The sequence below is a fragment of the Taudactylus pleione genome, unplaced genomic scaffold (assembly GCF_031769625.1).
Source record: "Taudactylus pleione unplaced genomic scaffold, aTauple2 ptg000157l, whole genome shotgun sequence".
NCBI lineage: Eukaryota > Metazoa > Chordata > Amphibia > Anura > Myobatrachidae > Taudactylus > Taudactylus pleione.
The window spans coordinates 4,528,777-4,554,130 of NW_028284559.1; the positions used below are offsets into that span (position 1 = coordinate 4,528,777).

General features: G+C 47.7%; 2 protein-coding genes across 2 annotated transcripts in view; both read left to right on the forward strand.

Annotated features, from left to right (window-relative positions):
* The window catches only part of LOC148521558 (peroxisomal N(1)-acetyl-spermine/spermidine oxidase-like), a 62,418-nt gene extending 48,991 nt beyond the window's left edge, over nucleotides 1–13,427 (forward strand). The window contains exons 4-7 of the mRNA XM_088474970.1: nucleotides 6,724–6,976; nucleotides 7,131–7,243; nucleotides 12,696–12,853; nucleotides 13,176–13,427. Coding sequence (XP_088331096.1) covers nucleotides 6,724–6,976; nucleotides 7,131–7,243; nucleotides 12,696–12,853; nucleotides 13,176–13,325 — 674 coding nt within the window. The 3' untranslated portion in view covers nucleotides 13,326–13,427. The remainder of the gene's footprint in view (nucleotides 1–6,723; nucleotides 6,977–7,130; nucleotides 7,244–12,695; nucleotides 12,854–13,175) is intronic.
* Nucleotides 13,428–16,687: 3,260 nt separating this feature from the next.
* The window catches only part of LOC148521559 (peroxisomal N(1)-acetyl-spermine/spermidine oxidase-like), a 57,178-nt gene continuing 48,511 nt past the window's right edge, over nucleotides 16,688–25,354 (forward strand). The window contains exon 1 of the mRNA XM_088474971.1: nucleotides 16,688–16,964. Within this exon, the coding sequence (XP_088331097.1) occupies nucleotides 16,706–16,964 (259 nt within the window). The 5' untranslated portion in view covers nucleotides 16,688–16,705. The remainder of the gene's footprint in view (nucleotides 16,965–25,354) is intronic.

Below are 25,354 nucleotides of genomic sequence, written 5' to 3' on the forward strand. Positions count from 1 at the left end.
AGGCGTGGAAAATCTGGGTAAGCGGTTCCAGCCTCAAAAACGGTTGACTTTTTGCATACCCCTTTTGCGGATAATTACATTTCCGAATGGGAGTTACCTTTACGGGTAGATTCTCATGTTACACGTCTAGTGAGGAGTGCTATGTTGCCCATGCCCTCCAGGTCCTCTTTGAAGGAGGTTCCAGATTGCAAGGTGCAAATATATCTAAAATCCAATATTCCCTTGCTGGAGGGGCTTCCAGGCCGGCTATGGCCGTGTGCTGGGGGGACAGAGCCATGGAGCGCTGAGTAGGTAACTGGATCTCTGCACACTGACTCTCCAGCAGAGCAGGTTGGATAGTGGCAAATTCTCAGAGACTTTGCCACGTTCATAATGAGACGGTCTTACATATCGCCTACTCCTTTCCAGAATCTCCTCGGCAGCAGTAGCGGCTTGCCGCTCCCTGTGGTTGCGCTCTTGGAAAGCGGACGCAGATTCCATTTGGAATGCTTTGCCTTTTACGGGACAGGTCCTGTTTGGCCCTCGTCTGGACGCAATTGTGGCCCCGCAGGCAGCAGCTACATCTGCGTGTCTGCCATCGGCTACAGTCCCATCAGGGTCTGGGGCTTTGTCTTTTCGGCCCTGTGAGGCCAGGGTAAGTCTAAAATACAGCTTTCCAAGACAATCAGTAGCCAGGAAATCTGCTCAGCCATAAGAACAGGCTTGGAGTACAAGACGTCCTACTCCCAAGTTGGACTATAAGCCTTCAGCCTCACGGGACGGGCCTCCTCTCGGGAGACCCCAGAGTTGGAGGCCGGCTTCTCCAGTTCGTCCAGTGCTGGTGTCTGACCACCACGGACACTGGGGTAAGAGAAGTATTTTCTTGAAGGTATGTCCTCTCCTCCCGGTAAAAGCCTCCTAGACGGTTTTTCGTTACAGGTCTTCTGTCAATTCAGGACAAGGCCCTGTAATTTTTGAGGATGTTACACTCCAGGCAGGAGTTATAGTACCTATTCCGTTGCCCCAAAGGGGAACGAGGTATTACTCCATCCTCTTTCTGGTACAGACACCCATTTGGGTCTTACCAGAACATTCTCAACCTCGAATCCTTCAACAAATTCTTAAGGGTTCCTCAGTTCGGGAGGGGGACCCTGCATTCCATCATTCAATGGAGCCTGGGAAATTTGTGGTGTCGTTGGATGTATTCAGGGTGACTACCTGAATATCCCTCTTTTCTTAGCACACCAGTGTTTTCTTCAGGTTTGCAGTGGTTGATAAGCATTTCCAGTTTCTGGCATTGCCCCTTGGTCTGGCCTCCGCGCCTCACGGTTTACCAGGGTCATGGCAGTTATGGCAGCCCACCTGCGGATGCAGGGGGTCCGCTTGTTACCCTATCCGGGCGACCTCCTGTTGTTACCACGGTCCCCAGAGATACTTCAGTGCCATATGCAACGGACAATATCTGTGTTGCTACGTTAGGGCTGACTGATAAACTGGAAATGGTCCTCTCTGATTCTTCACAGAGGATGATCCATATCCCAACATCGGAGGATCTTTGTGATTGAGGAAAAGATCTCTGCATTACAGGCAAAGGTACGCAGTTGCCTGCAGAGTCGCCGAGTGTCTATTCACTTGGCAATGTGGTTCCTGGGTTCCAGGGTGTCGCTGTTTGACATGGTGGAGAGTACCCAGCTTCACTCGAAACCTCTGAAAAACTTGATCCTCTCCGGATGGGATGGGTTGCCCCATCGGATAAAGTCAATAGGCTTTCCCCGGAGGTTTGTCTCTCTCTGGCCTGGTGGCTGCGGAAAGCTCACCTAAACAAGGGGCACCCCCTTTGGGATTGCGGACAGGGTCCTTCTGACGACGGACGCCAGTATCCGTGGCTGGGAAGCAGTGACGGGTCCACACTTGTTCCAGGGCAGGTGGACACCAGTAGTTTTTGCGCTTCCCATAAACATCTGAGAACTCTGAGCAGTATTCAAGGCTCTCTAGCATGCAGGATAGGTCCTCCACGGAAATATCGTGCAGGTACAGTCTGACAACGCCATCATGATGGTTTATGTAAACCACCTAGGAATGTCCTCTTTATCGGGAGGTGTTCAATCTTCTGGTGAACAAGTGGAGCCTTTCAGAGATGAGACTCTTCTGATAGACGTAGGTAGGTCCAGTGGACCTTCCAAGTGGTGTACCTCGTCCCTCCGTTATCTCTTCTTCCTCCAGTAATAGCAAGAAGGAGGCACGCTCCTGCTGATAGCTCCAGCGTGGGCCAGATGGCACTATTACTCAGATCTTCGGAGCCTCTCAGTTAACACTCCGAAGCTGTTGCCTCTACGCCCGGACTTGTTGTCTCGGGATCCTGGCTGATACCCAGACCTGGGTTGTCTGTCCTTGACGGTATGGCGGTGGAGACTGCCCTCTTAAGGTCTAGGAGTTTTTCCAGCTCTATAGTTAACAGGGGCTCTGTCCATGCTAAGAGCTCGGAAGCTTTTATCTGCAAGAATTTACCATTGGGTATGGTATACTTTCTTTCAGATGTGTCACCCTAGAGGCTAGGCTCCTCGGGTATTCCGGATATCCAGAGGTTGGCTTTCCTACAGGTGGGCTTAGATAACAGTCTTCGCCTTGCTTACCTGAAGGTGCAGGTTTCTGCCCTGTTAGTATGGTTTCAGTGTAGGATTGCTACTCTTCCTGATGTCCGCACTTTTGTGCAGGGTGTAAGTCAGCATCCCTTTGTTCCACCTGTGGCTCCTTGGGATTTGGCTGTGGTCCTTAGGGCTCTCTGAGGACCGCCATTTGATCCGCTGGGCTCAGTGGATTTCAAATGGTTTACGGCTAGGACTGTATTCTTTCTGGCTCTTAATTTGGCCAGTAGGATCTCAGAATGGGAGGCTCTGGCATGTAGACCTCCCTTTTTCTCATCTTTCCTAGGAACAGGGCAGTGCTTCGCACTTGCCCTGGTTTTTTACCTACGGGGGTATCTAGTTTCCACATCAATGAGGAAATTATAGTACCGGCCTTTACTTCCCCAGTCCTGTCTGCTGGTGAGGCCTATTTGGCTGTGGTACGGGCGCTAAGAATTTAAGTTGACCGTACCAGTCCATTTAGGAAATCAGACTCTCGGTTTTGTCCTTTCTGGTTTCCATAAAAAGGGTTGGCCTGCCACTACGCTAACTTTGGCAGGATGGATTCACAGGTCTTCCTGTTCCATCCTCTATTAAAGCTCTTCCACTAGGTCTGTGGGTCCTTCGTGGGCAGCTCGACGTGGCGCCTCAGTGGTGATTGGCAGCCACGTGGTCATCTGTCCATATTTTTGTAAGGTATTATGCTTTTGAGATACCTTCGCCTCTCAGGATGCTTCCTTTCGGCGGCGGATTCTCCTTACAGTACAGGAGCGTCCCCACCCTTAAAGGATACTGCTTTGGGACATCCCCAAGGTATCCTGTGGATACCCTATGGACCCTGAAGTAGAAAATATGAGATATGGTAAGAACTTACCCTTGTTATCTCTATTTCTACGAAGTCCATAGGGTTCCACAGGACTCCCGCCCTGTCGCACCTGTACTGCAGATGGGCTTTGATCTGGTCACCGGTTTCTCCGTCTCCTTCTGGTGAGAATGTGATTCTTGTGTGTTCCAGACTGTCTTCTCTCTCTTTTTTGCTCCTGCTCCGGCCTATGGCTTGTTACGAAACTGAGTGGCCTGAGGCTCGGGGGCGGGGTATAGGAGTGGGACCCCAGTGCATCCTGGGAGGCTGAAAATATAACTGTGGTGCCTGGATGTCTGCCGCCATCGCCTATACCCCAAGGTATCCTGTGGAACCCTATGGACTTCGTAGAAATAGAGATAACAAGGGTAAGTTCTTACCATATCTCATATTTTTTCCCTTTTCCCTCTTCTAGAGAAATATATTTTAACGGACTCTAATAAAAGTTATATTTTAATCTATATAATAATACAGACAAGAGTGCCCCAGAAAAAGACCCTTCTCTCTCTATTTTTGTACATAATCTCTCAACTCCGTAAGCATCGTAATAGCGTACAACTCTGAATCAGGCCTATTTTCCCTAGGAAGCCTGTAAATTATCTATATTACCCTTATCTCTATTGTGCTTCACATGCTGACCAGAAACATTTATTTTGCACTAGCTGAAGTATCCGGTGTTGCCCGGGTTTAAATCTTCAAGTTAGTAAGTTAGGCATCCCAAACCAATTTTCACTCCTCTGTGCAGTTTTCATCCAAATACATCCAGTGGAAGGCACAGAACAGGCTCCTCAGGTCAAAGTTCTGACCAGCGTACACCAACGGGAGGTACGACCGGGACCTCAACCCCCTAGTATGTCTTCTGGGATCCAGTGTTACCACTCTGTGAAGTTTTCGTCCATATCAATCCAGTGGAAGGCTCAGAACAGGCTCCCCAGGTCAAAGTTCTACCCAGCATACACCAACAGGAGGTCCAACCAAGTCACTAACTCCCCTAAAACCTGGTTGGGATCCAACTTGACCACCTCGCATTGGTTTCAACCCATTAGGGGCAGGGATGTCCCAATGCATAACCGGACAGACAAACAAACAGACCAATTCATTTTATATATAAGATTGATGAATCCTTACAAGAACAAAGAGGTTTATGTATCAAGCAGTGTAAAGTGTGGAGAAGTGGACCAGTGGAGAAGTTGCTCATAGCAACCAATCAGCTCCTACCTATTAATTTATAGACTGTACTTGATAAATGCTACTTCAGAGCTGATTAGATGCTATGGGCAGCTTCTCCACTGATCCACTTCTCCACACTTTTCCCTGCTTGAGACATAAACCCCAAAGCATGCTTTCTATGCCATGCCACCAATGGGTTGAAAATAAGAAACCACATCGGTGAAATACTTTCAGAAATGAATAAAATAAGTATCTGCACGTTTATCCAGAGTGCAGAAGCTGCTATAATGCTTGTATTGGGATGTAGTCTAAATTTAGACAGTCAAAACATAGACAATCGAAAGATCAACACCAAAATGTTGACTGTCAAAATGTCGACATCCAAAAGGTCGACAGTCAAAATATAGACAATGTTAAAGTGTTGACAGATAAAATTATAAATAATGGTGACCAGTAATGAGTGGACAAATATGCAAGATAGTGTCCCACTCAGAGAAGAGCAATGCGGACATGACTGTCATAGATATGTCCTGTCCTGGCACTCCAGCTGCTGTGGAACTACACATACCAGCATGCCCTGTCACAGATTTGCTGTTAGGGCATGCTGGAACTGTGGCCAGGTATGCAGGCATGAGTAGTTCCACAGCAGCTGGAATGCCACAGTCATAATGGATAGTGTCCCACTGAGAGAAGTGCACTGCTCATGCGCAGACCGTCATACTAGCATGTCAGCCATACAGCTATATGTCCCTAATATCACATAATAAAACACATTGTCACCTCCCCCCTCGCTAGAGATCTGTGGACTGACTGTCCGTCTGTTATGTGCTGCACCATACATTGATTACCGTTGCCGCTAAACCACTTCAAAGTCAGACCCGGGACATACCTCCTTTAGACAGCAGCGCCGGCCCGGGTTATTCCCTGGTCGGTGCCATTCACGCTGCACAGAGGTTCAGTGGAACTGGCCTGCCAGCGCTTGGAGATGATATCCTCTCCAAGCACAGAGAAATCGGGAAGTCCCCATGCTGTAAACGGGACCCGGGTCGGACAACTCGGGTTACACGTTTACACTGCAGGGTTACACGGGTCGTTCCCGTGTTAAACCCGTAAGCTACCCGGTTTGGATTGCTGGGTCACTACCCTTGCCCCTTTCACACCTAGCAGCAACCCGGGTTAACCCTGCAATAACCCAGAGTTTTTGCTGCTAGTCTGATAGGGGTATAAAAGGGGTATTACAGTCCCAAAGAAAAAAAATTGAGCTTTAAAAATGTTTAAAATGGATGATTTGTGCAGTTTGGAAACCAGTCATTAGGGAAAGGGGGGGGTGTCCAAGGTGCTTTTTACAAAGTCCTGATGTTTTTACATTGAAATAGGGATTTTTCCGAACTTTGCACCTGCTTCTGGTACATGTGAAAAAAACCTCATTAACTATGACGTAATGTCCTGGGACAAAATGTATTTATATATATATATATATATATATATATATATATATATATATATATATAATATATATCTTAATCTTATATTTATAACCCAATAAGATTGTCACCTGTAATTTTAATACAAGGGAAATTGTCATCCATAGCGATCTCTTAATTTTGATTCAATGGAAATCCTCTTCTAAGGGCAAGTTCATTGATTTATATCTAGAGGTTGAGGATGGTGAAATTATAAAAATCATGCATCTGCCACCAGAGCCGTAACTAGACTTTTTGGTGCCCTGTGCCAGAAAGAGCATTGGCGCCCCCCCTCATTTTTCAAAGGGACATATAGCACCCAAAAAAGGGCCATGGCCTCATGGGGAAGGGCCAGGTAAGAGATAGGAGAGGCCAGGAGATGCTGGGGATGAAATAAGAGGAAGTTACAAGCAAGAATGATAATAAATAGAAATTTGACAGGCCCAAACAGCGCCCCCTGCCCTGTGGTGCCCTGTGCGATGGCACCGGCCGCACTACCCTAGCTGCGGCCCTGTCTGTCACTACTGTTCAGAAGTTTGGCTATTAGAATCAGGAACATTATTTTCTTTTGTGTCTGAGGCATAGATTATTTGCATTCTCCTACTAGATGTTTGTCTGGTTCCAGGATTCCTGAAGAAAAGAGCCATGGATTTCCTGAGTCCTCCTCTGCCACCAAGCAAAATTCAGGCAATTAAGAAATTGGGATTTGGAACTAATAATAAGATCTTGCTGGAATTTGACAAACCATTTTGGAACCCAAACTGCTCACTTATCCAACTAGTGTGGGAAGGTGATTCTCTTACTGAGCCCCAGAAAGACCTGAAGAAAAACTGGATGAAAAAACTGCCTGGATTTGTGGTCCTGACGCCACCAGAACAGTAAGTGAGACACATTAATGTGTGAGTGGTTATTGCCATTTCACAGTCTAATAAATAGTGGTTTGACACCTGCATCATCTGCATGTATATATTTCTGGCATGAATGAATCAGAATCTGTAACACTGGGATTCCTATCATGCCTTCTGTTACCAGGCCTGGTCATGTGCTGTGTGGTTTTATAGCTGGAGAGGAGTCAGAATATATGGAGACATTATCAGATGAAGAAGTCCTCACCACAATGACTGCTCTCCTGAGACAGTTCACAGGTAATCAGAATCCTGCCCAGGGGTCAGCTCCAAGTCAGTAGCTCAGACATCTAAGAAATGACATCTGCAGCCCTTTGAGGTAGTGCTGTGCCAGTGGGTTTCAGAACATCACAGGACCACTAACGAGAAGAAATTTCTATATAGTAAAAGATTGGTTTAGTAAAAGATTGGTTTAGTAAAAGATTGGTTTTTACTTGTTGGCGTTTACCAGTATAATATTGGGGTTTTCCGCTCAGCAAAGAAAGCTACTTTAAAAACCACTTCATTCAACCTCTAAAAATAGTGTACTAGCGTCAAGCTTCTCTACTTTGGGATTCATTTATTTATATATTTCTGAACAGTTAATCATGTAGTGCACACACATTATGCAGCACTTTACATTCAATTTAACTTTAAGGACCCTATTTTTCAATATTATTTTGACAAAAAAATGTGAAAAAGGGCGTTTTCATACCTTTTTCACATTATTTTAGTATCACATAAATTTATTAAAGGGCAGTCCCTTCAATTCACATATTTGTATAGTAAGCAGACCACACTTCCCATACTTGTAATGGGAAACACAATCTGCCTGAAATTTACTAAAAATAAACTGTAAAAAAATAAGTGGGAAAGCCTTGTTATCACAATTCCATCTTCAGATGGCGTTATCAGGGCTTTCCCCCGGTTCCCCGACTCCTGTTCTGCTCTGACAAGCAGAGCAGAGCCGGGAGCTGGTCCCTGTGCTTAGCTTTGTGGTCTAAATAGACGACAAGCTGATCCTGCACTGTGACTCCGGTCAGCTGCTCTATGCCGGCATGTCTGTCTGAAGCAGAGATAGGATCCCGCTGGAGCACCGGTCCCTGAAGTAAGTGTAAGCTGAGCAGGGGGGTGGGCCAGGTTGTGCCAGCAGCGCATGCGCGGACACCTTCTCACTGAACTTTTTGTAAGCTCTGTCCCTGCAACTGATTTTTAATACATTCCTGTGATATTTCCTAAATTCACAATGCGAAAATATCACACTACAACACCATTTGAAATGCAGATTGTAGTAAATAAGGGCCTAAGAAACAATGACATAATTTTCAATTCAAATCTCAGTGACAGCAGCATGAACAATAAATTTAGACTTTTGGTGGTATAATTACTAAAGGTCGATTTTAATCGTCAAAAATCAGCTCAAAATCTACTGCATAATGCATAGCAAAAAAGGCTCATTTACTAACCTGTGATCTTATTTATTTATTACCAGTTATTTATATAGCGCACACATAGGGCTTGATTCAGAGCCAGACGCTATTTGCGCTCGCTCGTCCAGAAAAAGGGGCTGGCTATTTAAATTAACCGTTCGCTCTTTGCGGTCTGTTCACGCCTCTATGTCTGAACGAGCGAACAAAACATGCGAACGTAATTTTGAAAAAAACGCCCCCTGGGCGCTCGCATCATACGTCATGTCCGCTATTTATTAGATTAATCGAGTACATCGGACGGCGTATGAACTGCTCGCTATTCTTGTGGTTGGTTTTTCCTACCACAATCATGCTAGCAGTTCTGACTATAAAACAACCAAGTGACGTGGTCGATGACGCTGCTTTAGTAACTATGCACACCCTTAAAACGCCCGTTTGGCTTGCCTGCGTTCGGATCTCCACTCCCCGTTTTCAAGCACCTTCCCCTGTTACCACTCACAAATGCCTCCTCCTGTCACTCAAAATAGCAGGCATTCGCTATTTAGCGAGCACACGATTTTCAGCCGCATGCGACTGGTTCGCGCATGCGTATTAAAATCCGTACGCATGCGCAGTTGTGCGAACATCGGTCGGAACGAACGAGCGGCTGCTTACGAGCCAGGCCCATATTCCGCAGCACTTTACAGAGAATATCTTACACATCTGTCCCTGCCCCAGTGGAGCTTACAACCTATATTATCTATGACATACACACTATGGTCAATTTTTTGTGGGGAGCCAATTAACCTACCAGTATATTTTTTGGATTGTGGGAGGAAACCGGAGTACCCGTAGGAAACCCACGCAAGCACAGGGAGAATATACAAACTCCGCACAGTTAGGGCCGTAGTGGGAATCGAACCAATGACCTCAGTGCTGTGAGGCAGTAACGCTAACCATTACACCGTCTGTGCTGCCCGATATTGAAATCAATTTTAGTCTAATTTGGCAGGTGTAATTGCATTCTGTTTTGAAATTTCTTTTCAAAACCAAAAGCAAATACAACCTAAACATCGAATAGAAACACTTCTAAAAAAAAACCACTATGATCTGTGCATGTTTCTTAGGGCTAAAGCACCTAAATAGTTAAAAATAATGATGATAAAAAAACCTGTGGGGTCCTCCATTAATTCCATAATCAGCCCTGGACCTTTTAGTCTGCTCTGGTCATGGAAAATTGGAGGAAAAACCGGCATGGGGTTCCCACTGTTTTTCATAAACCAGCCGGGGTGGTAATGCCACTGCAGAAAGATACACAGCGCGCCAAAGCATTAACCATCCCCAAACTGATCAGCCTAGAGCTGGCATCTGTACCCCCACTGCGAAAAGTATATTAAACAATTCACAGTACACATACCGAATTGTCACGCCTGAGGTTAGGAGTTGGTCGGAACAGGCATGGGAGGCTGAAGAGGAGACTTGGGAGGCGTGAGCCAGGACCTCCTCATGTATGATGTGAGGAGTAAAAAGAACTGTAGAGGGTAATGGGCCCGAAGGTGAGTACAATAAAGTAAACGTCTCTATTGAACAGCAGGTTGAAATGGGAACTGAATATAAAATACTGAAGAGATGGGCAGACTGGGATTGGGGCCGATGATGCTGGATTGGTTTGAGACAGATATTGAAGAGCTTGATCGGTGTGAGGCCGATGTTGATGAATTGAAGAGCTTGTTCGGTTTGAGGCCAATGTTGATGAATTGCAGTACTGGATCGGTTTGGGACTGGTGATGATGATTAGCAGTACTGGATCGATTTTTGGATCGATGATGATGAATTGCAGTACTGGGTCGGTTTGGAACTGATGATGATGAATTGTAGTACTGGGACAGTTAGGAATCGATGATGGGACCGATGGTTGGAGGTATCAGCTGGAGCCAATTGAGGTTAATGTTAACAAGTCTCTGTGGTAAAACCAGACTGGAATGTTAGATGGATTAAGAGACTCAATAACCAGACTTGGAAGTGGAATATAACAGACTGGGGGCGGGATGTATTAATGCTTACCGCCGTGGTCTAGGCTCTAAATTTGCATCAGTGACTTCATCGGGTTTCTTTAAATAAAGTCAACCTGAAAATTTTTTTTGAAGAGCGTCATTGAACTCCTGCGATGCTACCGTAGTGTTTACATACACAAGCTGATGGGACAAGCAGCTGCGTGTATGTAACAAGGGAGGCAACGGGAGTGCGGAAGTACTTTTCACGTTCACTTTATTTAAAGAAACCCAATGAAGTCACCGCTGCAAATTCAGAGCCTAGACCGCGGTGGTAAGCATTAATACATCCTGCCCCGGGACCGTTCAGACACTAACTTCAGCACAAGCGACGTTGTACTGTCAACAGAGGCCAGTCAGGAAATTGAATTTATAGGGGAGGATCCCCAGGAACTGGATGCTGCAATCAGCTGGCCTGGAAGCAGCGCTGTGAGTGGAGGAAGAGCGTCAGGTGACAGTCCAACATGGCTGCACTCATACTGTGGTTTAGGCGGGAACTCTGGTGTGCTATCATGCTGAGAAGACACGCTGTGAGCAAGGGGCGGCAGAGAGCCATTTGCATGCTCATTGACAGGACACTGAGCGAATGGAGCAGAAGCAGCACAGACAGACCTCAGCACCAGCCGAGAGCGATGTGCAGCATGAGCGGACATCTGAGCTATCCAGGAGTGATGCACAGTGTGAACAGATACCGGAGAGGTAAGAAAGTGTTTTTTAAGGGCCGGAGTGTGACACAAATATTGTAATTCTTTATTACACATTCACTCACTCACCCGGACTACATACTTACCTACTTCCTAGAAAAGGTCGGTCCCCATATCCAGATAGTAGTCCAAATGTCTTGGTGAAATTAAAAAAACCATATGAGACCCTACGGGCATGCAGTGGACAGTGCCCGCTGCCATCTGATATGACTTGAGGTAATTCGCTGTCAGCTCCATTCACTTCAGTAGAGATGTGGTTTCCATAGCAGTAGCCGCTGGTCTCAGCCAGCCTTTAGTAAATCCCTGATTTGCAAAATCAAAATAAAATCTACTACAAATGCAGCAAAATAAATAAAAAATCGACCTTTAGTAGGTATATCTGTAAGTTGTGTACACTTGTTTATGTGAGGTCATAAACATTGTGGTAGTACACTAATTATATTTTCTAGCCATTTCAATTTGCCATGTAATACATTATTTACTACTCTGTTTAGTCATTCACTAAGATTAGATTACTTATTGCACAATCCGGTAATAGTATAATTAAGTTAAGTATAATATGCAAGGGTTAATATAAGTTATTTTATAATGTACCCAATCAGAGACTCCTCCCTCTTATTTTAATAAAGCTGTTTTCCAACTTACATTGCTTTTCCCAACGCAGCACATTAATGGGGGCTTCTCACTTCTGCCATTTACTGAAGTCAGCAAGGTCCCGTAACAACTTTGCAGCACGCTATCTTGTTCATTAGAGTAAAGAACTTTGGGCCTGATTCAGACCCACTCGCGAGCGGCTGTCCGCTCGCAAGTGGGTCGATGGTCTGCACTGAGCATGCGCACGATGGAGGGAGCTCCGTCGTGCGCATGCGCCAGACACGACGAGCGAAGGACTTTCCTTCGCTCGTTGTGTCCGATCAAAGGGGACGTGCTGTCAATGTTGATTGACAGCACGCCCCCTTTGGTGGGCGTGCCGGGGGCGTGCCTCCCTGACGGGGGCGTTCCCACGGGAACGCCTCCCGTCTGAAGCCGGCCCACTGACATCACTAGTGATGTCAGTGGGAGTGATTTTGGCTCTGATAGAGCCAAAATCACTCCGGAGCTTGCGGTTGAAAACCTCAACCGCAGGCTCCGGCTCGCAATTTCGATGGTCGCGATGGTCGTCAAAATGCACGCTCGTATAGCCTGTGGGTGGTGACCCACAGCTATACGAGCGTCCAGGAGGACGCTCCATGAAAATGGAGCCCGGCCCTCATGCAGAGCGTGCGCTCTGCTCAGAGCGTACGGCTCTGAATGAGGGCCTTTGTAACATATAGAAGTACACAATACATGTGTGCAGCACGCCTGTATAGAAAATGGTTCAATGTTCATTCATCCAATGTGACGGGATACCCATTTGTATCAGAGCAGCACTGAAAAAAAAAAGTACTAGGGGGTAAAGTTGCTCTGGGCAACATTCCACTTCTAAAAACGCTCACTGTAGTAAATTTACCCCTAGGAGAATATAGGTAAGCGATGAAAATAGCAATATTTATTTTCTTATTCCATATAGGGAACCCTAACCTTCCCCCTCCAATCAGCATCCTGCGCTCACATTGGTATAGCCAGCCCTATACTGGTGGCTCTTACAGCCATGTGGCAGTGGGCAGCTCAGGAAGAGATCTGGACATCCTAGCAGAGCCACTGCCTACAGACAAAGATGCTCTCAAGGTAAGACGTCATTCTCTGTATAGTTATGTGGATGTTACTGTTTGAGTTGAAGTTATCTGTGTGTTATGTTCAGCAGGAATTTTGAGATCTTGATTCCAAACATCCTTATACATTTTCCTGTTTTAGTTTACAGCGTAATGAAATCTCACTAAATTAGCTGAAGTGTACAGTACATAGGTGTAGTGTGCGAAATGCTAACTACCAAGCTTTAAAATGTTGCTGATGATGAGCAAAGCACACCAAACGTGTATATAGCCGTAGTAAATAAAATAAAATGACATTGTGAAATAAACGGTCCATCTTACTCATCTTTCTCATTCAGCCTTTGCAGGTTCTTTTTGCTGGAGAAGCCACAGAAAGAAATTTCTATTCTACAACTCACGGTGCTCTGATGTCTGGCCGGAGAGAAGCGCAGCGATTAATTAGCAGATATCCAGGGCTGGAAGCTACTCATAGCAAAGCCAAGCTCTAGACAAACAAGGACAATTCTACATTTGCACTAATTATTACTAATCTATTACTTATACAGCATTTGAATACAAAAAGTATCCCCAATAAAATAATTTTATTATAATTTTTCTACAATGTTGAACTTTTGAATGGTGCAAGTCTGTTTTAGATCCATGAAATTCGGTGGGTTCTCCACCCCAAGTCCCAACTGAATAATATCCCCAAGTAATTATATTTTTGAAATGTTTTATCTCTATCTAAAATTGACAGGGTTTCAGGTGCTGAAAGAGTGGTGTACAGACATTTCACGTTCCTCAGATCTACGTGTAGATAGTTTGAGGGATTGGCAAGCTCCCCTAGTGCTTTATTGTACTGTTATATGTAGCACATTACAGTCAGGCCCATTTTTAAAGATGTTCCTGTAGCCCAAGTTTCTTGTTTCCTCCTTTATGAGCCTATTTATCAATATTTGCAAAATGCCCCAGATAAGTACCATTCAATATTACCATGAGAATAAATTATTTATCATAGCAATTTATCAAGCCGGGGCAGCCGAGCCTGCTGTCCCAGGGAAGAAGTCCCTTGGGGTTCCAATGTATATAGCAAATGCAAAAGACTTCATGGTTTCAAGACTAGCAAGAGAAAATGTTTGGCCAAGTACACTCATGATTTGGGGCCACCATACTTTTGTGGTAGATACAGAGTTGAAACAAGCAGGGTTTAATGTGGCCATAGAGTGGTAGTGGAACTCATACACACAGCTGCTGGTTGTCTTCCTTCAAATTTCAACAGGCTGATTAGTGGAGCTACTCTAAAGCTGGGTACACACTAAACGATATTGGTAACGATTTGGCCGATTCTAACGCATCGGAACGACAAATTGTTAATATCATGCAGTGTGTATGCACTACATCGTGTAGTGCGCGCTCCCGTGGGGGCGTCAGCTACATCGCCTGATCTTTAGTACATGCAGTCAAATCAGCCAATACGGCTGACGATCCCATGCAGCGCGATGTGGCTGGAGCCAGCATATCCGGCGGTTGGGCACCGGATCGCCCAGTGTGTACGGACTGTACGATATATTGACTCGTTGGCAGCCAGTTCGTGTGTCGCATTGCTGTGTACACACTTTGTTTAATGTGTACCCAGCTTAAGATGGTGCATGGCCTCTGCGCAAAGACGTAACTGTAGTTGATGGCACCCAGGGCAAAAAAAGAAAAGGGCATCACTTGAAAACTGTTCTTTAAAATTTTGTCTGAATGCTTATATTGGTGCTCCAACACACACTGGAAATATAAATTAGGGACGCGCAAGGGCAAAGGAAAACCATCATTATGACAGAGGTGAATACCACATACACACACACATACACACACACACACTGTTGTGGATAGGAAAATTATAAACTTTATGGGGTAGATGTACTAAGCCTGTAAAGTGACAGGAGCTGATTGGTTGGTACTTTATCTCTCGCAAAGGGTTAGTACATCTCCACCATATATATGCTTTTGTGTCACTCCTGCCATATAGCAGTTTCATTCTTTTGTGTTGTCTGTGAATAGTTACTTAAGCAGGTATGGGCATTATAGGTCCTGCCTCTAACACACTCACATAGTTACATTTATTTTATTAGCTACTGTACACAAGCGCTCTTGTTTGTTACCATACGTACTAGATGATATTTGTTTGAGATTGGGAGCAGCTAAAAAAATATATAGGGAGCGCTTGGACATCCAAATCTAGAATATAATTTGGGTTTAGGAGCTGAGCAGAAATAAGCGATTGGAAATGTCTGTTTGGCAGTGTGCCCATGGTGCATACACACGATCAGATTTTTCCTTCAGATATGAACGATAACGATTTAAAAATCGTTCAGTCGTTCATATCTGAAGGAAAATCGTTCATATCTGACATGCCTGAACGATGGACGATCAACGATGCGCGTTCCCGTTTGTCAGATAACGATATCTGACATCTGATGGGTTTGCAGTCAGACTTGGACGATTCCATTCATTTTAATGCAGTCAAAAATCGTTCAATCGTTCAAATCGTTCAAAACTTTGGTGAAATCGTTCAAATCGTTCAATCGTTCATCTGACAAATCTGACAAGTCTGACAAATCTGACCGTGTGTATGCTCCATAAGAGTGGTAGAAAGCAGCATATATGAGGAAGTCATAAGAAGTATGAGACTTATGCTTAAAGCTTTCTACTTTGTGCAAAGGTTTTTGAAGCTGTTGTTTCTTCATTGTGTCATGGCTGACATTGAGGACAGATGATTAGAAGCTGGGGCCACTTGATAAAAAGCTGTAGCTAAGGTTTGTATAATATGTTGTGCTGCCATATTGGGACAGGAAATGTAGAAATTAGTGGTTTATAATTAATAGAACTTAGAATTCAGTGGGTATGAAGAAGCTTGGAAGCGTTTGTCAGCAGAGAGTTGAAAGATATGATAAGGTGATGTTCTGATAGTGAGAAAGGAGTGTTAAAGAGATGAAAAGCTGTAGGCAATACAAGAACAAAGCAGTGGCCATCCTGATGAGTAGCAGATTCAGGGCCTGATTCAGGAAGGATCGCAAGAGCAAAGCTTTGCAATTGTGATCCTTGCATTAATGCAAATGCAGCAGGAGGTGTATGACACCCCCTGCTGCATTTGTGATCCCAGCACTGCAACGGAGGTTGCAGGCTGGAATCACCATCGCGACAATCTGTGGTCGATGGTGGATGGCCCCGGGCTGGTGGCCGACCAGGTGAGTAAGCCTCAGCTTACTCAGGCTGGCCGACTTGCGAGCCCAGCAGACTGCGTACGTCCACGCAATCCCTGTGCTGGCCACTCCCGGAAAACGGGGCAGACACGCCCCGTTTTCGGGAAAGGCAGCTGTCCCCACACCACCCCTTAATTGCTGCTACATGTCAATCAGGCAGAGACATTCAAGGGCTTGCGTGCGTCTTAGCAGGACCCAGTCTGCACACTCGCAGATAATCGGGAATATGCGTTCCGTGCACTCCTGAATCTGGCCCTCAGTCCATTGGGAGAGGCTGTGATAGGATTTATTAAGAGTAGTTTGGAGGCACAAGGAGAAAGTGGATTATCAATGGGGTACATTCTCCTTGATGACGGTGAGGATGTCAAAGAATAGGAAGCTACTTTTTAATATGTTACATGTTTAACTTGTGCCTACAGTGTCAGTATTCTGGATCCAATCACAGAATGTTAATGTGTTTGGTTAGACTCGCACGAGCACATCTGGAAGTCTTCACGTTGTGTCATTGTTTGCACACATATTTGGCTTATAGTAATTTGGGTTGGGCTAAAGCAAAAGAAAAACAACAGTTTTCAAGACGCCTTTGCTTGGTATTTTGCTCATATCTTCTGTGTTTCAAGAAGAAGAAAGTAGACAACATGCAAATACACAGAGACAGTCCCAGGGCCAGGCTTCTCCTCATCTTTGTACTGTCTGTAGTCCCAGTTCCTTACTCCCCCTCCGCGGTCTCTGTGCATCCTGAACCAGTGGATCCTGAGGGCCCCTTCGTGCTGATCGTTGGATCAGGGATCTCTGGCTTGGCTGCTGCCAAGAGGCTGCACAAACATGGCTTCCATCACATAAAGATCCTGGAGGCCACTGGGAGGACAGGAGGCCGGATCCGGACACAAAGATTTGGTAATGCATTACAATATATAGAGATTTTGTCACATAAAATTAATGCATGAGAGCTGGTGCAGAGAGGCCCCCACTGTCTTGTGGTAACTTGCAATAACTGGATCATGAATCCTACATGATAATAGAAATTCAGAGGTATTGGTTTACATACATTTGCAAATATATGAATAAGCAATGGGCCGTCGTCAAGGCTCCTCTATACCAGCGTCCCTAGCATTAAGGGGTTCACGTCCGAGAAGCAAGGCACCCCAAAAAATTCCAGCCAAGGACCATCCCCAGGGCATCACACGAAAAGGGGAAAAAAGGTGATAGTGAAGTGTAAAGGATAGGTGTGTAAAGATAAATCAATAAGTGTTAATGAGATGTAAAAGAATTAAAATGACATAAATAATACACAAACGCATAGAAAAGTGAAAAAATATTCTATGTGAATTAAGTGGTGATGCCATGAGCAAGGTCCAGCCAGAACAATCCCGGGGGCCCCACTCCCAAACGCTCACCCCAAAATAATAATTGCTACATAATAGCACCCACTCTGGGTCATATAATAACAAATTGATGTACTGCATGATAACAATACATGTATGAGCTGAGCGCTAACTTACCTTGGAGGTACCCCAAAAAACCTCCACTTGGCACTATAAGCATCAGCACCTCCTCCTAATGCTGACTCCTTTCATGCCTCCAAACTGCAAGCAAAAAATATGGTAGTTGCTCAATCAGCTTAATATACTACAGGTGCTTGTAAAGGGCAGGGTTTACACTGAACACAGAAAAAAGAAAATTGCCCCCCCAGCACACTGCAGATAAATCAAAAATACTTGAATCCTACATGATAATAGAAATTCAGAGGTATTGGTTTACATACATTTGCAAATATATGAATAAGCCCTGGGCCGTCGTCAAGGCTCCTCTATACCAGCGTCCCTAGCATTAAGGGGTGAGAGATACAGTCTAGAGGAAGAGGGCAGTGAGGAGATAAATGGAGCTAGGGTAGTGGGACATGGGGCTGGAGAATGGGATATAAGGGACAGGATAAAGGAGAAGAGGAAGAGAAGAGTGTGAAGACCTTGGGCCTGGTTCTGACTTGGATGCAGTGTCCATGCCACATGCAGTTGCAGGGCCGGGGCAAGGAGTCATGGCGCCCTAGGTAAAAAAGTTTAGCGTACCACCCCTCAAATATGCTCAAAAGTGACTGTGTGTATATGTGTATGTATATACATATATATGCAGTGCTATTTTTCAACAGGAACCTCTCATTAACTATGACATAATGTCCTGGGCCAAAATGTATTTTCCATAAGATAAGTCTTAGCTCAAAGTCCCTTCTCAGTGCCTTCTTTTCTAAATACATATATATATATATATATATATTTATTGTTTTCTACCCCAGTAGCTCCACCCATACAGTATATACAGGAGGTTGTGGTCTCTTCATCTTTCTGGATTCACCCCATGGAGCTGGCTGAGTTGTAATCAAATCATAGGAACAGGAATGGCCAGAACATCAGGAGGGGCGGGAAAAGGAACAGATAGACAGCAGTACATTGGTGGCTGATCCCAGGGGAGGAAGCAGCCACCAGACAGGGAAGGGGCGGCGGCGGATACTACTGCTGCTGGCTGTTCTGCATCAGACATGTCAGACTATGGGGTCTATTTAATGAGCTCTAGATGGAACAAAAGTGGACAGAGATAAAGTACCAGCCAACCAGCTCCTAACTAATTTTTCAAACATAGGGGTCTATTTACTAAGCCCTGGATGGAGATAAAGTGAGGGGAGATAAAGTACCAGCTAATCAGCTCCTATCTGCCATGTCACAGGTTGTGTTTGAAAAATTACAGGAGCTGATTGGTTGGTACTTTATCTCCATTCTCTTTACCTCCTTCCAAGGCTTAGTAAATAGACCCTATGACATGTCTGCAGTGTTATGTGAAATAAGGTTATCTCTTTGAAAGACATCCTTATTATTCTGCTAGCAGTCTCAGTGCTGCCCCATCAGGTGCTGCCCCCTTAGGCAGCTGCCTAATTGTAGTACCGGCCCTGTGCAGTTGGCCGTTATTCTTTATCTGTGTTAGCGTTAGAGTCGCAGTGCACACGCGAACTGATTGTTAGCGCTCAGAGACTCAGGGCTGCAACTAGGGGGCTGTCCTCCTGCAGTGTCCTCCTGTGCCGCAAAGGGGCGCTAAGCCGGACGCCCGCTGAGATTTCATTACCAGCGGCCGCCCGGCTCCTGCCCTGCAGTGCCATGGTAGCCGGAGGCTGGACTTCTCTCCTGAACTCTAGCTTCCGGCTCTCCTCACGGGCACTATGGGAGAGACGTCATGATATCTCTCCCATAGTTCCGAGGAGCAGCCGGGCGGATGGCGGCGGACGTTGGGGCAGGGTTTAAGGCAAGTTGGTTTTTTTGGGGGGGTAAGCAGCACTACAGGGGAATTACCATATGGGCACTACTGTAGGGGCACTACTACAGGGGCAATACCTCAGGGTGCATCACTATAGGTGTACTGCTAAAGGGGGCATTACTATAGGGGCAATGCTGCAGGAGGCATTGCCATGCAGCAATTACCGGTTGGGTGGGGGGCAAATTATTGTCTTCCCCCGGGTGACAAAAATCCTAGCTATGGCCCTGAGAGACTGGATGCATGGTCGGTGGGCTTTCTTGGTGGGTTACATGGGGGTGCCTGAGCAGACGTAGGTGTGTCCCGGGCATGTTGCTATAAGCAGCTGCATCCAAAGACGCAGAACAGCTCACACAGGAGGCCATGGTCAGATGGAGAAACTGCACCTGCCAGAGGGGAAAGTTTGGATGGTGCATCTAAACACGCTACAAGATGGAACTGCACCACCACAAGTCGCTGCAAGTGGGCATCTCAGCATTCATTTAGTCTGCCACAGCATAACAATAAAGATGCTGATGCATGTGACTTGGAATTTAATAACAATAGCGAAAGACCTGAAGTTGGGTTAAGGAGAGGAGGAGAAGGTGGGTGGAGGGTGATGGGCCTGGTGTGAGGAGATTTATATAGTAGTACAAGTGGACCATCAGCACCAGTGATTATGACCAGGGCCGCCATCAGGAATCATGGGGCCCAGTACAAGTGGATCATGCCTGGAGGGTGCAAAGGTGTAGCGTAGAGTGCTGAGTGAGAATTGTACTTACCTGCCATCCTTAGATTCAATTATGAGCTGTTGAACTTGGTTGCACTTCCCTTCATTCATACGTCTTCTGATCGTCAGCCAACGGCCATGGTTCTATGTAGTACATTCAAAAGATTAAGATGGAAGGACAAAGAGTGGAGAAGTGGAAGATGAGGGGGTAGAAAGGTGTGACATAAGAGGAAAGTGAATGGTGAGGGCAGATAGGAGAAGAAAGTAGGAGAACAGATGGGATGGGGGGAAAGAAGGGATAATGCAGGCCTGAACAACCTGTGACTTTCCAGCTGTTGTGAAACTACAAGTCCAAGCATTCTTTAGATGATCAGCTGGATCAGTGGGAGGTTATGCTGGGACTTGTAGTTTCACAACAGCTGGAGAGCCACAAACTGGCCAGGCCTGGAATGTGACACAGAGAAGGAAAGCAACTGACGGGGGTCAGTGGCACACAAGTGGAGTGGATGAGGGGCAGAGGCACTCAAAAGGGATGGAAAGAGTGCATAGGCACACATGGGGGACACATAGGTGTAGAAGGGGGCAGAGGCACACATGGGGAGTGTAGTGGCAGGCAGAGACACATAGGGGTAGAAGGGGGCAGAGGCACACATGGGGAGTGTAGTGTCAGGCAGAGACACATAGGGGTAGAAGGGGGCAGAGGCTCACATGGGGAGTGTAGTATCAGGCAGAGACACATAGGGGTATAAGGGGCAGAGGCACACATGGGGAGTGTAGTGGCAGAGACACATGGGGTAGAAGGGGGCAGAGGCACACATGGGGAGTGTAGTGGCAGGCAGAGACACATAGGGGTTGAAGGGGGCAGAGGCACACATGGGGAGTGTAGTGTCAGGCAGAGACACATGGAGTAGAAGGGGGCAGAGGCACACATGGGTAGTGTAGTGGCAGAGACACATAAGGGTAGAAGGGGGCAGAGGCACACATGGGGAGTATAGCGGCAGAGACACATGGGGTAGAAGGGGCAGAGGCACACATGGGGAGTGTAGTGGCAGGCAGAGACACATAGGGGTTGAAGGGGGCAGAGGCTCACATGGGGAGTGTAGTATCAGGCAGAAACACATAGGGGTATAAGGGGCAGAGGCACACATGGGGAGTGTAGTGGCAGAGACACATGGGGTAGAAGGGGGCAGAGGCACACATGGGGAGGGTAGTGGCAGGCAGAGACACATAGGGGTTGAAGGGGGCAGAGGCACACATGGGGAGTATAGTGTCAGGCAGAGACACATGGGGTAGAAGGGGGCAGAGGCACACATGGGTAGTGTAGTGGCAGAGACACATAAGGGTAGAAGGGGGCAGAGGCACACATGGGGAGTGTAGTGGCAGAGACACATGGGGTAGAAGGGGGCAGAGGCACACATGGGGAGTGTAGTGGCAGGCAGAGACACATAGGGGTTGAAGGGGGCAGAGGCACACATGGGGAGTGTAGTGTCAGGCAGAGACACATGGGGGTAGAAGGGGGCAGAAGCACACATGGGGAGTGTAGTGTCAGGCAGAGGCACATGGGGTAGAAGGGGGCAGAGGCACACATGGGGAGTGTAGTGGCAGAGACACACATGGGGGTATAAGGAGCAGAGGCACACATGGGGAGTGTAGTGTCAGGCAGAGACACATAGGGGTAGAAGGGGGCAGAGGCACACATGGGGAGTGTAGTGTCAGGCAGAGACACATAAGGGTAGAAGGGGGAAGAGGCACACATGGGGAGTGTAGTGTCAGGCAGATACACATAGGGGTAGAAGGGGCAGAGGCACACATGGGGAGTGTAGTGGCAGAGACACATAGGGGTAGAAGGGGGCAGAGGCACACATGGGGAGTGTAGTGGCAGAGACACATAGGGGTAGAAGCACACATGGGGAGTGTAGTGTCAGGCAGAGACACATGGGGGTAGAAGAGGGCAGAGGCACACATGGGGAGTGTAGTGGCAGAGACACATAGGGGTATAAGGGGCAGAGGCACACATGGGGAGTGTAGTGTTAGGCAGAGACACATAGGGGTATAAGGGGGAGAGGTACACATGGGGAGTGTAGTGGCAGAGACACATAGGGGTAGAAGGGGGCAGAGGCACACATGGGGAGTGTAGTGTGAGGCACAGACACACATGGGGTAGAAGGGGGCAGAGGGACACATGGGGAGTGTAGTATCAGGCAGAGACACATGGGGTATGAGGGGCAGAGGCACACATGGGGAGTGTAGTGGCAGAGACACATGGGGGTAGAAGGGGTAGAGGCACACATGGGGAGTGTAGTGGCAGGCAGAGACACAGGGGTAGAAGGGGGCAGAGGCACACATGGGGAGTGTAGTGTCAGGCAGAGACACATGGGGTAGAAGGGGGCAGAAGCACACATGGGGAGTGTAGTGTCAGGCAGAGACACATGGGGTAGAAGGGGGCAGAGGCACACATGGGGAGTGTAGTGGCAGAGACACACATGGGGGTATAAGGGGCAGAGACACACATGGGGAGTGTAGTGTCAGGCAGAGACACATAGGGGTAGAAGGGGGCAGAGGCACACATGGGGAGTGTAGTGTCAGGCAGAGATACATAGGGGTAGAAGGGGCAGAGGCACACATGGGGAGTGTAGTGGCAGACACATAGGGGTAGAAGGGGGCAGAGGCACACATGGGGAGTGTAGTGGCAGAGACACATAGGGGTAGAAGCACACATGGTGAGTGTAGTGTCAGGCAGAGACACATGGGGGTAGAAGGGGGCAGAAGCACACATGAGGAGTGTAGTGTCAGGCAGAGACACATGGGGGTAGAAGAGGGCAGGAGGCATACATGGGGAGTGTAGTGTCAGGCAGAGAAACATAGGGGTATAAGGGGCAGAGGCACACATAGAGAGTGTAGTGTCAGGCAGAGACACATAGGGGTATAAGGGGCAGAGGCACACATGGGGAGTGTAGTGTCAGGCAGAGACACATAGAGGTAGAAGGGGGCAGAGGGACACATGGGGAGTGTAGTGGCAGAGACACATAGAGGTAGAAGGGGGCAGTGCACACATGGGGAGTGTAGTGTGAGGCACAGACACACATGGGGTAGAAGGGGGCAGAGGGACACATGGGGAGTGTAGTATCAGGCAGAGACACATAGGGGTATAAGGGGCAGAGGCATACATGGGGAGTGTAGTGTCAGGCAGAGACATATGGGGGTAGAAGGGGGCAGAGGCACACATCGGGAGTGTAGTGGCAGAGCCACATAGGGGTAGAAGGGGGCAAAGGCACACATTGGGAGTGTAGTGGCAGAGACACATAGGGGTAGAAGCACACATGGGGAGTGTAGTGTCAAGCAGAGACACATGGGGGTAGAAGGGGGGCAGAGGCACACATGGGGAGTATAGTGGCAGAGACACACATGGGGGTATAAGGGGCAGAGGCACACATGGGGAGTGTAGTGTCAGGCAGAGACACATAAGGGTAGAAGGGGGCAGAGGCACACATGGGGAGAGTAGTGTCAGGCAGATACACATAGGGGTAGAAGGGGCAGAGGCACACATGGGGAGTGTAGTGGCAGAGACACATAGGGGTAGAAGGGGGCAGAGGCACACATGGGGAGTGTAGTGGCAGAGACACATAGGGGTAGAAGCACACATGGGGAGTGTAGTGTCAGGCAGAGACACATGGGGGTAGAAGACGGCAGAGGCACACATGGGGAGTGTAGTGGCAGAGACACATGGGGGTATAAGGGGCAGAGGCACACATAGAGAGTGTAGTGTCAGGCAGAGACACATAGGGGTATAAGGGGCAGAGGCACACATGGGGAGTGTAGTGTCAGGCAGAGACACATAGGGGTATAAGGGGCAGAGGCACACATGGGGAGTGTAGTGTCAGGCAGAGACACATAGGTGTATAAGGGGCAGAGGTACACATGGGGAGTGTAGTGGCAGAGACACAAAGGGGTAGAAGGGGGCAGAGGCACACATGGGGAGTGTAGTGTGAGGCACAGACACACATGGGGTAGAAGGGGGCAGAGGGACACATGGGGAGTGTAGTATCAGGCAGAGACACTTAGGGGTATAAGGGGCAGAGGCACACATGGGGAGTGTAGTGGCAGAGACACATGGGGGTAGAAGGGGCAGAGGCACACATGGGGAGTGTAGTGGCAGGCAGAGACACATAGGGGTAGAAGGGGGCAGAGGCACACATGGGGAGTGTAGTGTCAGGCAGAGACACAAAGGGGTAGAAGGGGGAAGAGGCACACATGGGGAGTGTAGTATCAGGCAGAGATACATAGGGGTAGAAAGGGGCAGAGGCACACATGGGGAGTGTAGTGGCAGAGACACATAGGGGTAGAAGGGGGCAGAGACACATAGGGGTAGAAGGAGCAGAGGCACACATGGGGAGTGTAGTGGCAGGCAGAGACACATAGGGGTAGAAGGGGGCAGAGGCACACATGGGGAGTGTAGTGTCAGGCAGAGACACATGGGGTAGAAGGGGGCAGAGGCACACATGGGGATTGTAGTGGCAGAGACACATAGGGTTAGAAGGGGGCAGAGGCACACATGGGGAGTGTAGTGGCAGAGACACATAGGGGTAGAAGCACACATGGGGAGTGTAGTGTCAGGCAGAGACACATGGGGGTAGAAGGGGGCAGAAGCACACATGGGGAGTGTAGTGTCAGGCAGAGACACATGGCGGTAGAAGGGGGCAGAGGGCACACATGGGGAGTGTAGTGGCAGAGACACATAAGGGGGTATAAGGGGCAGAGGCACACATGGGGAGTGTAGTGTCAGGCAGAGACACATAGGGGTAGAAGGGGGCAGAGGCACACATGGGGAGTGTAGTGTCAGGCAGAGACACATGGGCAGAGGCACACATGGGGAATGTAGAGACACATAAGGGGCAGAGGCACACATGGGGAGTGTAGTATCAGACAGAGACACTTAAGGGGCAGAGGCACACATGGGGAGTGTAGTGTTAGGCAGAGACACATAGGGGTAGAAGGGGGTAGAGGAACACATGGGGAGTGTGGTGTCAGGCAGAGACACATAAGGGTAGAAGGGGGCAGAGGCACACATGGGCAGTGTAGTGCCAGGCGGAGACACACATGAGGGTAGAAGGGGGCAGAGGGACTCATGGTGATGTAGTGTCATTCAGAGACACATAGGGATAGAAGGGGCAGAGGCATACATGGGGAGTGTAGTGTCAGGCAGAGACACATGGGGGTAGAAGGGGCAGAGGCACACATCGGGAGTGTAGTGGCAGGGCCACATAGGGGTAGAAGGGGGCAG